General features: G+C 48.8%; 1 protein-coding gene across 1 annotated transcript in view; it reads left to right on the top strand.

Moving 5' to 3' along the window:
- ADAMTS2 (ADAM metallopeptidase with thrombospondin type 1 motif 2) overlaps positions 1–17,179 on the top strand; it is a 245,498-nt gene that overhangs the window by 135,667 nt on the left and 92,652 nt on the right. Inside the window, exon 4 of the mRNA XM_058739385.1 lies at positions 9,268–9,470. Within this exon, the coding sequence (XP_058595368.1) occupies positions 9,268–9,470 (203 nt within the window). The remainder of the gene's footprint in view (positions 1–9,267; positions 9,471–17,179) is intronic.

Below are 17,179 nucleotides of genomic sequence, written 5' to 3'. Positions count from 1 at the left end.
CTTTGCTCCATTGTTGTCCTGCTTTGAATTCAGGGAAGACTAAAGCCATTCTGATTCCAATCCTTTGTTCCCTCTTATGTATCTGCTTCCCCCAGTGCCCTCCTATGCCCTGTGAAAGTCTGTAGAATTTTCTCTGCGTTCTGAAATACCATGGTGATGTGCCGTGGTGCAGTTCTGTTTTCATCTGTGTTTTGAGTACTAGCTGGGCCCTTTCAATCTGGCAAACACCTTCCCATTGTGAGGAATTTTCTTGAATTATTTCATTAATTCTTTTCCTGTCTATTTTCCCTTTCCTCTCTTTATGAAGTTTCTATTGTATGGATGATACATCTCCAGTCTGGTCTTCTAATTTTCTTAACTTCCCTCTCCTGATTGTTCAAGTCTCTTTGTTTCATTGTTTTACTTCCTGGGGGATTTCTCAACTTTATCTCCCTAGTCTTTCCACTGAGTTTGTCATTTCTGCTGAAATGGTTTTAATTTCAAAGGACCCTTTTTATTGTTCTCATCCTGTCCTTGTTCTCATACTATCCTTGTATATCTTCTCCTAGCTCTCAGAGGTTATTGATGATGGGCTGCCCCCACCTTCCTGTATCATCTCTTTTCCCCCCACTTTCCTGTTGTTTGGTTGTCTGCCTCTTCTTGGTCTCCATCTGCCATGTCTGGAGTTTCCCCGGGAGAGCCAGTGATCCCTGGCTAGCTATTCATGTGTAACGTTGGGCAACAAAAGAAATGACTAGGAGCTTGAAACATGTAGGCAGGGGGAACTGTGGACAGTGATACTACCTTTTGGTCTTTTGATCAGATTCTGTAGAGAAGACCCCTCCCAGTCTCCATCCTGAGGGGTAAAGGCCTGACCTCTAGAATACTGGGGTGAATTGTGGAAGGGAGTTAGTGCCTCAGCATTGATTTAGTCCTCCTGGTTTTAGTTTGGTGCCTATGCTTTCAAATATACCTGGTGCCTGCAGCCCACAGACCCTTTTCCACCTTTCTGAGAGGGAACGAGCTTCCAGACCAATACCAGTGTTAGTTGTCAGGGCTGTCACAAGGGCACAGTATATGGGCAGGGCATTTGGCACTAGCCACCAACTGGTCCTGCTTATTTCAATCCTGTCTTCACTCCCACTCCCAGAAGTGCTTGGTGCCTTTGGTGGATTTTATGATGTAGACTAGAAGAGTCTCTTGGTTTTTCTCATTGCCAGCTTGGGATTCAACTTTCTCTGATATAGTAAGTCCATTACTATGAGACCATCTGCTTTCCAGCCTCCAACAGTTCTGTTAGTTTTTCCTCTGCTGCTCTCTGTGTCCTTGTAGCCTTGTGATTTAAAAAAAAAAAATCACTTTACTAAAGTTGTAATGGGATTCCAGGAAGGAGCTAAATTGGTTGTATATGTTCAATCTATTATTTTACCCAGAAGCCCCTCATGTGTTTGGATCTGTTTTTGGACTTTGTATTCGGTACCATTGATCTGTCTTTCATGACAGCAATGGTTTATGTACTAATATTTTGTAATACTAAAAATTAGCATATTAAACATATAAAGAACATAAACATATCTTGTAATATGTTCTGTTAATTTGAAAGGTAAGTACCCCCGAGGGATGCCTGGGTGGCTCAGTCAGTTAAGCAACTGACTGGCTCAGGTCATGATCTCACGGTTCATGGGTTCAACCTGTGTCGGGCTCTGTGCTGATGGCTCAGAGCCTGGATTCTGCTTCAGATTCTGTGTCTCCCTCTCTCTGCCCCTCCCCTGTTGGTGCTCTGTCTGTCTGTCTGTCTCTCTCTCTCAAAAATGAATAAACATTTAAAAAAATTTTTTTAAATGTAAGTACCCCCCATTATTATTATTTTTCAATAGTTTCAAGATTTTTCTGGCTTTTTTTCCCTTCTAGCCTTCCAGTTATATCTTATTTTGTTGGGTTTTAATAATTCTTTGATGGAGATTGTGTTACATTTGTAGATTGATTTGGAGGAGAGTCAAACTTGGGTATTTTATTGGGTTATTTATTTAATTGTGTTAAATTTGTAGATGGATTTGGAGGAGAATCAACTTGCCGTCCAGGATAGCATTGTTGTGTCTCCATTTATTGAGGTCTTCCTTTGTATTTGGGGGGAGTTTCAGACTATATTTGACTACTCATTGGTCTTTATACATTCATTCCTTTTTATTCCTAGATATTTCATGGGCTTTGTTGCTGTATTGAGAAGCCCTTTTGCCCATTCTCTTTCTTAGCTAGAAAGAAAGGCACTGGCCTTTGTGTACATATTTTACATCAGATGAGAAGTATCTATTCCTTGTAGGCTTGGTAAAACTGTCCTATAAAGCCCTCTAGGTTTTTCTTTGACTAGTTTTTCAGTTTTTCCTAAGGTTTATTCAGGTTTCCTAAACTGAGCCAGCGATTAGACTTTATATCCAATATCTAGTGTAGGCTTATTGAAACTGTATCTTTAATTTCTGGTGTTTGGGGTTTGAGGGCATTTCCTCTTCTTGTTTTCTTTGATTTTCTCTCTGTGGTGGTGGCTATGGACATGACTTTTGAGTTTTCTTGCTGTCCTAATACATAGTCAGATTTGGAACGTGTTCCACGTGTGCTTGAAAGGGGCACGTTTTCTTGTTGTTTGGGCTTCAGCTAGGTTGTCTCAGTAATGCAGATCCCCAACAGCCCTACCTCATGTTAGACTAATCCATCTATTGTTTTCTGGAATAAATGTATAAAAATGCACATAGAACTGCAATTTGTCTATTTTTCCTTGGATCAGGTTGAAGCTTTGTTAGGTTTCATATCTTTTATATCTTCTCAATGAATTGCTGATCAGTTTGTCCCATTAATGCCTTGGGTTATATTTCATCTCATAAATACTGTTTTACTATGCTTTTTTTGGTTGTTGTTGGCAATCACATGGTCCCTCTATTGTTGCACCATTCTTCTGAAGGCCCCTGGGTCATTTTATCTTAGCTGTGTCTTGGGTAAGCAGTGCATAGCTGGATTTTGTGCCAGCTCATTTTTGCTCCTGCTCCCCCAACCCAGCCCTGCTCCACCTGCCTCTCCTCCCAGCCCCACTGCTGGCCCCAAGCACCCTCCCATTGCCTCTCTGCCCTGACTCCTTTCCTTCCCAGCCCTGCTGTGACTTGTAGGGCACTCAGGAAAGCGAGGCACCCAGGACCCATGGCTCCTGTCTTCCAGGGGGCCTCTCTCTGAGGCGGGAGAGGACCTTAGGGCCCAGCAGATTCACAGATGAGATTGGAACCACAAATGGTGGTGTGTTTTATGAAAGAAGAAGACAAGATGCTGTCAGGGAGATGTTGGGGGAGGGGAGAGCCTATTTTAATCAGGATGAAATAAACCTAGTCCCCCTGAGGAGGTGACATTTCAGTTGACATGTGAAGGATGAGAAGGAGCAGGTCCAGTGAGAAATGAGGGTACAATCATTCCATGGATAGAGGACAACAGTCTTCTCTTGTCACTGAGAAGGGTCTTCTCAAGACTCCGTGCACTCCATCCCCCGTAGATGTGCAGCCAGCTCTGTGGGGGAGGCAGATGGGGACCAAACGTGTCCCTGAGGCCAGTGCTGGAGGGCCGTGGACCCCCTTCCCTGTGGGCCTTTTGGAGGACCCTTGCTGGGCTTGATGGGGAGCGCCAACTCTGAGCTGGAGTAGCAGCAGCAGAGAGGGCATCCCAGGTGAAAAGGTCAGCGTGGCAAAGTCCTCCCTGTGGGATTTGCAAAGCCCCAGGACAGCAAACACACAGGCGCCCTTGAACCTACAGAACCAGCATCTACCACACGATGCTTCTGAGCCCTTTGCAGACTCAGGACCCAGGGTCTCTCTTCTCCAGGTTAAACGTTTTTGTTTCTGCCAATTTCAGTTTCCCCAACCCATCCCTCAGTGCTGGCAAAGTATGGGGACCGCTCCGGGGCGTGTTAACAACATTGGATCCCATGGCCCCGGGCTGGGCCCCAGCTCCTCCTGGGCTGAGTGGCTTGTCTAAGTCACTTAATCTTTCTGCTCCTGGGATTCCTTGATGCTAAACTGGGGACAGTAATGAGGACAGTGGGGAGCCTCCTGCTTGCAGTGGGTATCAGATGGCTGCTGGGGTGGCAGAGCTTTGTCCCTGTCCCCACCCCCAAATGCGGGGCTTGGTGCAGGCAGTACCCTGTGCTCCATGGGCTGTGGGTGAGCTCGGCCTCTGCGACCCACTGATTCCCCTGGAGGGCGGGTGCTTGGGCATTCCCTGGATGCAATTCGGTTTCCCCTTCTCCCGTCCTGTCCCTGATTCTCTGAGGCATCCTGCCTGATCCCTTCTGGAGACTCTAAAACTGGGGATAGCTCTTGGAAGCTTCTTGCCTCGTCATCCTTTGCCTGAGACATGAGCAAAAAAAGCCCTAGCTGCCATGCAGAAGAAGGGTCCCCCCCCCCAGCACAGGGAATGCCAGGAACCCAAATCCCCGTTGTTAGGCACTAGAAAGATAGGGTCCTGCCACAGATGCCTCCAGTCAGGGGAGCCTTGGCCTGCAGGGATCCTGGCTTCTTCTGTCTACCGTAGAGCAGCCACCCGTGGGGACCAGCAACTTCTCATGGGGAAAGGCTGTGTACAGAGGGCAACAGGAGCCAGAGCAGGAGATGGGCAGCTCTGACAGCTTGTTATCCTGGCCTGGGATCTCAAGTCATCATGACACCAACAACCCAGGGTGTGGTGTCTGGACCCTGGTGCTCCTGTAGCTGAAGGTGGGGCTGAGAGCCCAGCTCCCCTGCAGCACCACTTGTCCACAAAGAGTCTTCCAGAATAATTCTCACTTGTCCCTAAAGCCTCTCGTCTGCTGCCTCCTCCAGACAGGAGCAAGAACTCCCTCCACGTCACAGTGGTGCAGAGCAGATGCTGGAGGCGGGATAGGGACTCTGAAAGCAGCTCAGACTCAGGCGAGGCAGCCTGCCATCTGGTCCCGCCCCGCCACTTGGCCCTGTGCATATGTCTCCTCTTCGGGGCTGACAAACAGGCCCCTGTGGTGTGCATCCCATCACTGTCCCCATCTCACAGATGGAAAGACTGATGGGACTCCCCCTGCACCTGCTGGCACAAACCTGCCACCTGGCCACGGGACAGACACCAAGCAGGGAAAGCAGAGGTGAGGGAGGTAAAGGAGATGAAGGAGAAGCAGAGAGGGGAGGGCTCTGACAGAACAGAGGACTAAGTCAGGCCAGGGCCAAGTGACTGCTTGCATTTCTGTCCCTCCCGGGGTCCTCATGTCCCCCTGTGCACCCTGACACACACACGCACACATGGCAGGTGCTGGCCAGGGGCCCCTCCAGGGGTGGAGACAGGGATGGGGAGGGCGGGCCTGCACGCAGTGCCCGTGCAGAGCTGATCATCCTGCTGGGCTGTCTGGGGATGATTCAGGGCCATCCTTGCCGCTCCCAGAGGAGACACCAGCTACTTAAGTCTGACAGGGGATTTGAGGAATTGCTACTCTATTTTTACACATTTATTTCTTTGCATTTCCAACAAGCAGGGACAACTCACCTTCAGAACCACCTTGGGAAGCAGAAAAATGGTAATTTCCATTAAAAAAAAAACCTCTTCCCTGGGGAAGAGGCTCGATGTTACCCTCTGCCTCTGTCAAGCCCAGGGTCACTGATGGGTGGTCCCTAGGTGAAACCAGCCATAGAGGTGCTTATTAGGGCCATATGACATTTTATTTATTTATTTATTTATTTATTTATTTATTTATTTAAAGATATTTTTATGTTTATTTCTGAGACAGAGAGAGACAGAGCATGAGTGGGGGTGGGGCAGAGAGAGAGGGAGACACAGAATCAGAAGCAGGCTCCAGACTCTGAGCTGTCAGCACAGAGCCTGACGTGGGGCTTGAACTCACAAATCGTGAGATCATGACCTGAGCCGAAGTCGGTCACTCAACCGACTGAGCCACCAAGGCGCCCCTCACATGACATTTTAAAAATAACTCATTGGGTTGACAGTATTTCAGAATTGGGAGATTTTGTGTTAAAATCTAGAAGAGCCATCTTCTCTTGAGGAATTAGGACAGGGGGGTCACAAATTGGGGGCAGGTGATGGGCAGGTAACACTGGGCTGTGGATCGACAGCCATGCCTAGAGGTGGGACACATGGGGCGCATGTCCCCAGGCCACCTGACCTGCTGTCACTGCCCTCCTGGCCCCCAAAGGCACCAGAGTGTGCCCCTGATCCTGGGAGTTGTCATGCAGTGACCCCTCCCAATGTTCCCCATGGGTGGGAGGGTTGAAGGGGCTGCCTCTTGGCCAGAGCTGGCTGGGACACATCTTATAGCCAGATCTGCCAGACAAGCACAGTTTTTAGCGAAATTTATGTTTCAGGTCCATGAAAAACAGCAACCTTTTCTAAAGACACAACAGAAATGCCAATTTCACCTCAAGCATAATTATTACTGTTATAGTTATTACTTGGATCATGAGTATTTAGGGGATGACTTGGTCGTTCTAGAATACCTTCCCCCAAGCCCCAAGCCCTGTAGGGATGCCCCAAAACCAAAGGTCAAAGTGCCGATGGGGAGAAACAGGTGATACCCCTGCCTCTGGAAGCCTCAGCCCTGCTCAGACCTGGCAAGACCTACGGGAACACATCCCCAAGATCAGCAGTGTCTGCCAAGTCCCTAGGCCTAGGGCCACATGAGCACTGATAGGACCCAGAGGCCAGGCTGAAATCTCTTCCACTGTCAATCTTAGATGTCTCCTCAGTTTCCCTACAACGGGCTCCATCCTGAAGCCCGGGCCGTGCAGAGACCCCATCCTGGTTTCAGCAGGCCTGTTGCTCAAGCCAAGTCCCACTGTAGGGATTTGTGGCCCCCTGAGGGACGAGTGGCAGGCTCCTGTCTGATCCTGGGTCAACTGCCTAGTAATCCCCTGACACCAACACTGGTCTTCCTGGCCTGTCCCTGTGCACCGGGTTGCTTACCTGGCCTAAAGGCCTTTGTTCCTCCTGGTCCCTCAGGGTTGGAGGTGGGCTCCTGGCCACTCTCCCCTCCTCCCTTTGGAGCTCCTGCATGCTTACAGCCCATGTATGAAGCCACAGTGACACAGAGCTCACCTAGCCCTTTGTTCCATCCGTCATTACTGGCTCGGACCAGGATAACAAGCTGTCAGAGCTGCCCATCTCCTGCTCTTGGCTCCTGTTGCCCTCTGTACACAGCCTTTCCCCATGAGAAGTTGCTGGTCCCCACAGGTGGCTGCTCTACGGTAGACAGAAGAAGCCAGGATCCCTGCAGGCCAAGGCTCCCCTGACTGGAGGCATCTGTGGCAGGACCCTATCTTTCTAGTGCCTAACAACGGGGATTTGGGTTCCTGGCATTCCCTGTGCTGGGGGGGGGGGGACCCTTCTTCTGCATGGCAGCTAGGGCTTTTTTTGCTCATGTCTCAGGCAAAGGATGACGAGGCAAGAAGCTTCCAAGAGCTATCCCCAGTTTTAGAGTCTCCAGAAGGGATCAGGCAGGATGCCTCAGAGAATCAGGGACAGGACGGGAGAAGGGGAAACCGAATTGCATCCAGGGAATGCCCAAGCACCCGCCCTCCAGGGGAATCAGTGGGTCGCAGAGGCCCTGCTCACCCACAGCCCATGGAGCACAGGGTACTGCCTGCACCAAGCCCCGCATTTGGGGGTGGGGACAGGGACAAAGCTCTGCCACCCCAGCAGCCATCTGATACCCACTGCAAGCAGGAGGCTCCCCACTGTCCTCATTACTGTCCCCAGTTTAGCATCAAGGAATCCCAGGAGCAGAAAGATTAAGTGACTTAGACAAGCCACTCAGCCCAGGAGGAGCTGGGGCCCAGCCCGGGGCCATGGGATCCAATGTTGTTAACACGCCCCGGAGCGGTCCCCATACTTTGCCAGCACTGAGGGATGGGTTGGGGAAACTGAAATTGGCAGAAACAAAAACGTTTAACCTGGAGAAGAGAGACCCTGGGTCCTGAGTCTGCAAAGGGCTCAGAAGCATCGTGTGGTAGATGCTGGTTCTGTAGGTTCAAGGGCGCCTGTGTGTTTGCTGTCCTGGGGCTTTGCAAATCCCACAGGGAGGACTTTGCCATGCTGACCTCTTCACCTGGGATGCCCTCTCTGCTGCTGCTACTCCAGCTCAGAGTTGGTGCTCCCCATCAAGCCCAGCAAGGGTCCTCCAAAAGGCCCACAGGGAAGGGGGTCCACGGCCCTCCAGCACTGGCCTCAGGGACACGTTTGGTCCCCATCTGCCTCCCCCACAGAGCTGGCTGCACATCTACGGGGGATGGAGTGCACGGAGTCTTGAGAAGACCCTTCTCAGTGACAAGAGAAGACTGTTGTCCTCTATCCATGGAATGATTGTACCCTCATTTCTCACTGGACCTGCTCCTTCTCATCCTTCACATGTCAACTGAAATTTCACCTCCTCAGGGGGACTAGGCCTGAACTCTAGTCCAGGGTGGGCTCCAGGCCTGGTGGGAAAGGAGAAGAGAACCAGAGCAGATGCCACAGCTGTGCTGACAGGGAGATGCCATTTTGGGCTCCTGGGCCTGACAGAGTTCCAGGCTCCTGAGACCCTCAGCTGAGACCCCTTGGGCCCTCTCTCCCACCCCAGGCAGACTGTGGAGTCCTTATCCCTGCACAATTCAGTCAGGCAACCACCCATCTCCTCAGCCTGTGACAAGGAGTAGACACAATTTACCGGAGAGAGAGAGGGGAGAGGAGTGCCCATGGGTGGTCTTGACCCTGCACAGGTGTGAGTGGGCCTTGCGTAGAGATGAGGGGCCTTGCTTCAGTGGAAGCAAGTTCTGGGAGAGGAGCTGCCTAAGGAGATGCTGTGGGACACACACCACCAGGGCTGGCCCTTCGTCTCCCTGGTTTTAACGTGGTGGCCACACTGGGGAGACCAGCCTTTGGGCACCTGGGCGGCCCTTCTTGGGTATTCAAGTGTGTGAATGGATGGAAAGAGCTGGCTGTGGTCATGCACACTCCTAGCTGGGCAGCCCAGCTTCTTGGCCTCTCCATTCACTGCTTGGTTCCAGGCCCAGTCTCTGTGATGGCCAAGGAGTTGGTTTGCATGCTGCTGGGTCTGAGCCCACTTGACACTCACTCTGCCCTCTCTGAATCTCTGTTTGTTCCTCTGTAAAATGGGGACAGTTCAGGTGCTTCAATAAGGTAATGGCCAGGCTGGTGCCGAGTGGTATCCAGGTGGAGTTTTGCCGTGTTTCAATGTACCTGGCAAGCCTGGGCTGCTACTGCAGATTGTGTCCTCTGTCCTTTCAGGGCCCCCTCCGGGCAGCCTGGATAACCTCAGCCGTGCCCTGGGTGTCCTGGAGGAGCGTGTCAATGGCTCGAGGCGCAGAGCGAGAAGGCACGCTGCAGATGGTGACTACAACATCGAGGTTCTGCTGGGTGTGGATGACTCTGTGGTCCAGTTCCATGGGAAGGAGCATGTGCAGAAGTACCTGCTCACGCTCATGAACATCGTAAGTGGCAGTCGGTGGTGGGGTGGAGCAGTGGGGCTGCTGGAAAGGTCACCATATCAGCCTGTGGGCAAGACCTCCCAGGACCCCAGTGCAGAGGTAAGTCAGGGGCAAGAGGATTTGAACGAGCCAATTGCTGGGCAGAGAGACCCCTGCCCATCTGTCCACCTTCCTCTCTACCTGCCTTACGTGAGTCATCGACCCTCTGGAACTCAGCCCTTTCATCCCCAAAGTGGGGCCAAAGTCAGGTTTGCAGAGCATATTTTATTTTAATTAATTAATTAATTAATTAATTAATTTTGGAAAGAGAGACAGAGTATGAGTGGGGGAGGGGCAGAGAGAGAGGGAGACACAGAATCCAAAGCAGGCTCCAGGCCCTGAGCTCTGAGCTGTCAGCACAGAGCCTGACGTGGGGCTTGAATTCATGAACTATGAGATTATGACCTGAGCCAAAGTAGGATGCTTAACAGACTGAGCCACCCAGGTACCCCAAGCATATTTTATTTTAGAGACTGTTGTCGTGTTTAACCTCATCTCGTTTTTGAAAAGTGCCTTTGATGTAGTAATAATAATTATGATAATAATAATAATAATAACAATGAAACAACCACGATGGCTACGATCATTGAGCTCTTACTGAGTGACTGTGTGCCAGGCCCCTGTAGGCATGCATTATCTTAGGCAATCCTCACACTAATTCTGCAAGACTAGTAGATATAAAATCTTGCCTGCCTTGAACATATGTGCTCTTCCCCAAGAATTACACTGCCTTCCAACCCGGCTGAAAGTCCTGCTGAAGGAAAACTCTCTGTTTTCCATACTCACACCAGCTCTTCTGACACCATATGTGTGGGTTTTCCATAACAAGTGCTCCCGACACTACCCAGCGTTAGCACGGACCCCACGGGGTAAGGGCTCAGTCCCACAAGACTGGCCTCACTTCGGATGCCACTCACAAGTCCTGGGTTGTCACCTGTACAACCTGGTCAGAAGACCCAACCAGCCGTAAATCAAGGGTTCCCATGACTCCCTCCTCGGGTTCAACTGTTTGCTTGGTTCGGTTCACAGAACTCAGGAAAACCCTACTTACTGTCACTGGTATATTATAAAGGATGCAACTCAGGAAGAGTCAAAGAGATGCATGGGGCAAGGTAGGTGGGAAGGGTTGACAGCTTCCCTGCCCTTTCCGGGCACACCACCCTCCCAGCACCTCAGTGTGTTCACCAACCTGGAAACTCTCAAAACTCCATGGTTTACAGTTTTTCTGGCGGTGTTATTGGCCATGGTGATTCGGTCGTCTTTCTCCCAGGAGCCTGGGGCGGAAGTAGGGGGGCCAGTGCTAAAAGTTCCAACCTTCTGATCACCCAGTTGGTTCCTCTGGCAACTGGCTTCCCCCATCCTGAAGCCATCTAGGTCCCACCAAGAGTCACCTCATTAGCATAAACTCAGGTACCCTTGAAAGGGGCTTATTATGAATAATAAACTTCTCCTGTCACCCCTGTCACTTGGAAATTACAGGGTTTAGGAGGTCTGTGTCAGGAACTGGGGGGAAGAGACCAGTAGATATTTATTATTATGTCACACTTGGGTTAGTTAACTCCTACCCCCACCATAACCTGGTGTGAAGGGTCCCTCTGTCACACATACCTGGTGCTGCATGAGCCAGTAGGAGGAAGTCTAGAATTTTTCTCGGTTTTACCAGTTAACTTCAGTTTATTCATTTCCACCTTCGTGATCTGACTGTATCCCAACTTTGGGTAATAGGATGGTTTGGTTAGTTTCTTGAAAAGCCTGAGGAATACAAAAATTCCTAAATTGAAATGTATTTTATCATAGCCAAAGAAAAAAGTGTTTTATGACATAAATTGGAGGAGCTGAGGAACAGTAGTTGGGTCGCGTCTTTTTTCCCTGTAGCACCCAGCAAGCATTTATTGGACACATGCTTGTCCCAGGGCATGGCAGACAGCCTGGGGCTCAGAGACAAGGTGGGAGGATGTCTGCCCTTCTAATCTGAGCTCTGCCTCCCAGTGTAGTCAGGGAGATGAGGCACCCTGCTTGAGTGTGTGTTGCCCTGACAATTAAGACCCTATAAGGCACTGTGTCCTCATTTAGGGCTGTGCACACCCAGGACAGAGTCCCTAGGGGCTGATGGAAGTCATGCCCCTTTGGTGGTCTTGGGGAGGAGGGAGATGGAGAAGTCATGAATAAGTGAGAAAGGATGACCTTCCAGGGCAACGCTGTCCAACAGAACCTTCTGCAGTGCTGAGAATGCTCAAAATTCTGCCCTGCTCAATGTGGCAGCCACTAGCCAACCTTTGAGCACTTAAAATGTGGCTGGCACGATGGGAGAACTGAACTTTTACCTTATTTGATATTCAGTGGCGTTTTAAAATTTTAACTTAAAAATATTTTTTAAAAGTTTACTTATTTATTTTGAGACAGAGAGAGCACAAGCAGGAGAGGGGCAGAGAGAGAGAGGAAGAGACAAAATCTCAAGTAGGTTCCACATTGTCAGTGCAGTGGGTCTTGAACCCATGAAACCATGAGATCATGACCTGAGCTGAAATCAAGAGTTGGACACTTAACTGACTGAGTCACCCAGGGGCCCTAAAATTTTTTTTAATTGTGGTAAAATACATATAAAGTTTACCACCTTCACAATTTTATTTTTATTTTATTTTATTTTTTCTAATTTTTTAACGTTTATTTATTTCTGAGAGACAAAGACAGAGCATGAGTGGGGGAGGGGCAGAGAGAGAGGGAGACACAGAATCCGAAGCAGTCTCCAGGCTTTGAGCTGTCAGCACAGAGCCTGATGTGGGGCTCGAACTCACCAACCGTGAGATCATGACTTGAGCTAAAATCAGTCACTTAACTGACTGAGCCACCCAGGTGCCCCTACATTCACTATTTTAAAAGTGTATAGTTCATTGGGGTGGTTAAGCGTCTGACTTAGGCTCAGGTCATAATCTCATGGTTTGTGGGTTGGAGCCCTTTGTCGGGCTCTGTGCTGACAGCTCAGAGCCTGGAGCCTGCTTCAGATTCTTTGTCTTGCTCTCTCTCTGTGCTCCTCTCGTACTCACACTCACTCTCTTGCCTTCTCTCTCTCTCTCAAAAATAAATAAACACTTAAAGAAATAAAGTGTGCAGTCCTGGGACATTAACTATGTTCACACCACTGTTGAACCATCCCTAACATCCATCCACCAGAACTCTCTCATCTTGTCCCCATTAAACACTAACTCCCTACTCTCCCCTTCCCTGGCCCCTGGAAATCACCCTTCTACTTTCTGTCCCTGTGGTTCTGACTAATTTAGTTACCTCATATAAAAGGAGTCATATGGTATTTATCTTTTTGTGACTGGCTTATTTAACTTAGCATAATGCCTGCAAGGTTCATCCATGTTGTGGCGTGTGCCAGAATGTCCTTTTTAAGGCTGAATACAATCCCCTTGTGTGCATCCATTGCCTTGTGTTTATTCGTTCATTTGTCAATGAGCACTTGAGTTGCTTCTGCTTCTTGGTTATTGTGAGTAATGCTGCTGTGCATGTGGGTGTACAAATATCTCTTCATGTCCCTGCTTTTCAGTCTTTTGGAGTATATACCCAGAAGTGGAATTTCAGGATTATATGATAGTTCTATTTTTTTTTAACATTTACTTATTTTATTTTTGAGACAGAGACAGAGACAGAGACAGAGAGAGTGCTCAGGTGAGCAGGGTGGGGAGGGGCAGAGAGAGAGGGAGACACAGAATCTGAAGCAGGCTCCAGGCTCCGCGCTGTCAGCACAGACCCTGATGCGGGGCTCGAACTCACCAACCGCGAGATCATAACCTGAGCCGAAGTCAGACGCTTAGCTGACTGAGCCACCCAGGCACCCCTAAGGTAGCTCTATTTTGTATTTTTTGAGGAACCTCCATACTGTTTTTTGCAGCAGCGCACCATTTTACATTCCTTCCCAGCAGTGCCCGAGGGTTCCAGTCTCTCTACATCCTCACCAACACTTGTTATTTTTGATAGTAGCCATCCAGTGGGTAAATTAATTCATTCGTAATTCATTGACATTTGGATTTAGATCACCATTGTGGCTACTGGCCAACCTATTGGACAGTGGCCCTGAGACCCGAGGGTGCTGGCTCACCTGGAGCTGTAGCCGGAGCCCCAACTAGCCCTAGAAGGCCTGGCCAGGGCAGATCTCCCTCTCCCTGTGAGTACACAGCTGGTTATGGGGCTTCCCAGCCCTGGAGCCAAACCAGCAACGTGGAGGACAGATGTGGCGGCAGCTGGCCCGGACTGCGCTCCAAGTGAGGCATTTGGTCAGCTGTGAGGACAGCCACGGCCAGGGCGGAAACACTTCCAGTGTCTGAGGCATAGGGGCCCCACCCTGGACAGACACAGCCTGTCCCCTGAGGAAGACCATAAAGACCCTGGGAGGGGGGTCTGGTGGAGGTTCTGATGGCAGGGACCCAGAGAATGAAGGCTCTGAGGAGGAGCAGGGGCCGAGGTGGATGGGAGGCAGGTATGGCTGGACCCTGGCAGCTCTAAGCTGGGCTGTTTTCTATTGTTCAGGGTGATACTGCTGCACAGATCCCTTTGGGGCCTCTTTGCAGCAGAGTCTGGGCTGGGATGTGGGTCCTGGTGTGACATAGACATTTCAGGTTCTTCAGATATCCATGTGCTCTCTTCTTCCCTCCCAATTACCAGCCTCCCTTGTACCTAATTTGGAGCTGTGTGGCTAATTTTCTCTAATGGTCTGTGTAGAAGGAAGTGATGTGTCACCTCTTGGCCAAGGCAATTAAGAGCCAGTGTGTCCCTTCCCTCTGTTTCTTTCCCTAACACAGTGACCTTGGAAGCCATATATCCCAGTAAGTGCAGGTACAGAACGAGGCAGGACCACCCAACCTCTGCTGGCCTGTGATGTGTATAAAGAAACACATGCCAGCTTTATTGTGTTAGCTACTGATGTGGTGGAGACTTTGTTATGCAGCAGAGCTCATCCTGGGCTGACTGATACACCTGGCACTTGACCATTCTGTCAACAACTGTTCATTGGGCATATCCTGTATGTCAGGCAAGGGGTATAGCTGTGAGCACAACAGGACACAGCCATAGCTTGCATTCTGGTGGGGAGCACAGACAATATTCAAGTGAAAATCAAAAGAGGTAATTTCAGATAAGGACAATGAAAGAAATAAAATAGTGAGGTGGAGAAAGGAGAAGGGCTGGGAAATGTGGGCCACTTTATACAGGTGGTCAGGAAGGACATGCACAGAAAGTAACACTGCAGCTAAGACTTGAATGATATTGGATGACTGTGGGAAGAGGCAGGATGGAGTGTTCAGAGAGAATGGACGGTGTAAAGGCCCTGAGGCAAGAATGAGGTCAGCACATTTGAAGGTGTGAGAAAGGGCTGGTGTGTGGGGAACAAGGGGCCCAGGTAGGAAGGGAAGTTGCAGATGAACAAGGCCAGTCACTGGATGTTGAGAGGGACTTGGATGTGACCCGAAGGGCAGTGGGAAATCTCCAGAGGTGCCACTTCCTTCCTGCATTTACGGGCAAAGACATTTTATTCGTAGGGAAGTGGAAATTAATCAATCCATCCCTCTCTCTATCCAAGACTCTCTGGAGGGTGAAAAGGGTTGTAAATGTTTGCTGAACATCACAAGAGTCACCTCAGTGCAGAAAAGATCCTACGGCATTCAGACCTCTGACCCCCACCAAAGCACTCAGCACCTCCTGCCAGGTCCAGTTTCCTTCCTTTCCTCCCTAAATCTAGAAACTAACGTTCCTTGTTTATTAAAAGATACTCTATTTGGGGGTGCCTGGGTGGCTCAGTCGGTTGAGCATCTGACTTTGGTTCAGGTCATGATCTCACTGTTCATGGGTTCGAGCCCCACGTCAGGCTCTATGCTGACAGCTTGGAATCTGGAGCCTGCTTCAGATTCTGTGTCTCCCTCTTTCTCTGCCTCTCTCTCTCTCTCTCTTTCTCTCGCTCTCTCTCTCAAAAATAAATAAATTTTTTGGGGCGCCTGGGTGGCGCAGTCGGTTAAGCGTCCGACTTCAGCCAGGTCACGATCTCGCGGTCTGTGAGTTCGAGCCCCGCGTCAGGCTCTGGGCTGATGGCTCGGAGCCTGGAGCCTGTTTCCAATTCTGTGTGTCTCCCTCTCTCTCTGCCCCTTCCCCGTTCATGCTCTGTCTCTCTCTGTCCCAAAAATAAATAAAAAACGTTGAAAAAAAATTAAAAATAAATAAATAAATAAATAAATAAATAAATTTTTAAAAATATACTGTATTTAACAGAGACAATAAATTATTTATGATGGAAAATGAGAATATAAATCCGGCAGGAATGTGAATGTCTTCACTTACCGATTATTGCCTATTACCTCATTTTAACGGTGGCATCACATTGCATCACATAGCATGCCTTTTATGTAACCAATTATTGATATGACATAGTCACATAACAAAATTTATTTCCCTATTAGATGTCAGACTGGACACTAGCTGTAATGAACACCCTTACAGCTAAATCTATCACTCATCCATTAATGTTTCCTTAAACTGAGTCCCTAAAAGTGCAGTGCCTGGTCAACAGGTATGGGCATTTTAAAGCTTTCTGTGCCAGAATGTTCTCTGTTAGGATTTCACCTATTAATGCTCCACTGAGCAAATGCCTGTCTCCCCTCCTCCTCCTACCACTGAGTCCTTTTTAGCTATGGTAATTTGAAAGCAATGCTGGGATATACTTTTTGTCTTTAAGTTGTATTTATTTGATGGTAATGAAGTTGCATCTATAAAAATATATATGTACTTTAAAACAGCAATCATCTTACATGTTTAGTGTTGGCCTATTCATGTTCTTTATTCTATGGGGACATTAGTTTCTATCTTGTTAATTTGAAGAACATTTATATTTGAATAGGTTCACTTTTTGTCTGTCATGTGGGTGGAAAATATTCCCTGTAATTCTGTTTTTTGCCCTTTGTTTTGTTTTGGGACAGTTTGCTATGGTTTACATTTTTGTGTGTAGTGGTGTCCTGAGATCTTTCTCTCCTTGGGTTTTCCCTTGGGTACCATGTTTGGCACTTCACACCCTCCCCCAGAAGTTAATCTTCTAGAGCTTTGCTCTGGTCACCCTGGCAGACTCCCGTGGCTTCTTGTCAGCAGACCGTTTCCCAAACTCGTGGCCCTACACTAACCACCTGGCTATTCTTGCTGAGTTCAGCCACATCAGAGACCCAGAATGTCTCTGATTACCAAACTCCTGGGGCCCAGGGCAGAATGAATGTGTGGCTCTCTTGTTTGGAGATCAGGAAAAAGTGCCCTTAAAGGTAGATATAAAGGCTTTTTCCTTTTTCCTGTGATCTCTGTCTCTCAAATTGTGAAGATTTAAAAATTGTCTACTGATTGTCACCGTAAACAATGAAAAATTAGAATTTTAAAGTATTATCATGAATTTTACCAGTTACCTTTATATTGTAAAAAGCTTATTTTATTTTATATTATCTTTGTTTTTTAAATGTTTATTTCTTTATTTTGACAGAGAGAGAGAGAGAGAGAGAGAGACAGAGAGAGACAGAGAGAATGCACGTGCGGGCACATGCCCCTTTGCAGGGAAGGGGCAAAGAGAGGGAGAATCCCAAGCAGGTTCTGTGCTGTCAGCATGGAGCCTGACTCAGAGCTTGATCCCACTAACCGTGAGATCGAGA

This window comes from Neofelis nebulosa, chromosome 1, assembly GCF_028018385.1.
Source record: "Neofelis nebulosa isolate mNeoNeb1 chromosome 1, mNeoNeb1.pri, whole genome shotgun sequence".
In the NCBI taxonomy this organism is placed as follows: domain Eukaryota; kingdom Metazoa; phylum Chordata; class Mammalia; order Carnivora; family Felidae; genus Neofelis; species Neofelis nebulosa.
This window is presented reverse-complemented; position numbering and strand designations above follow the sequence as displayed.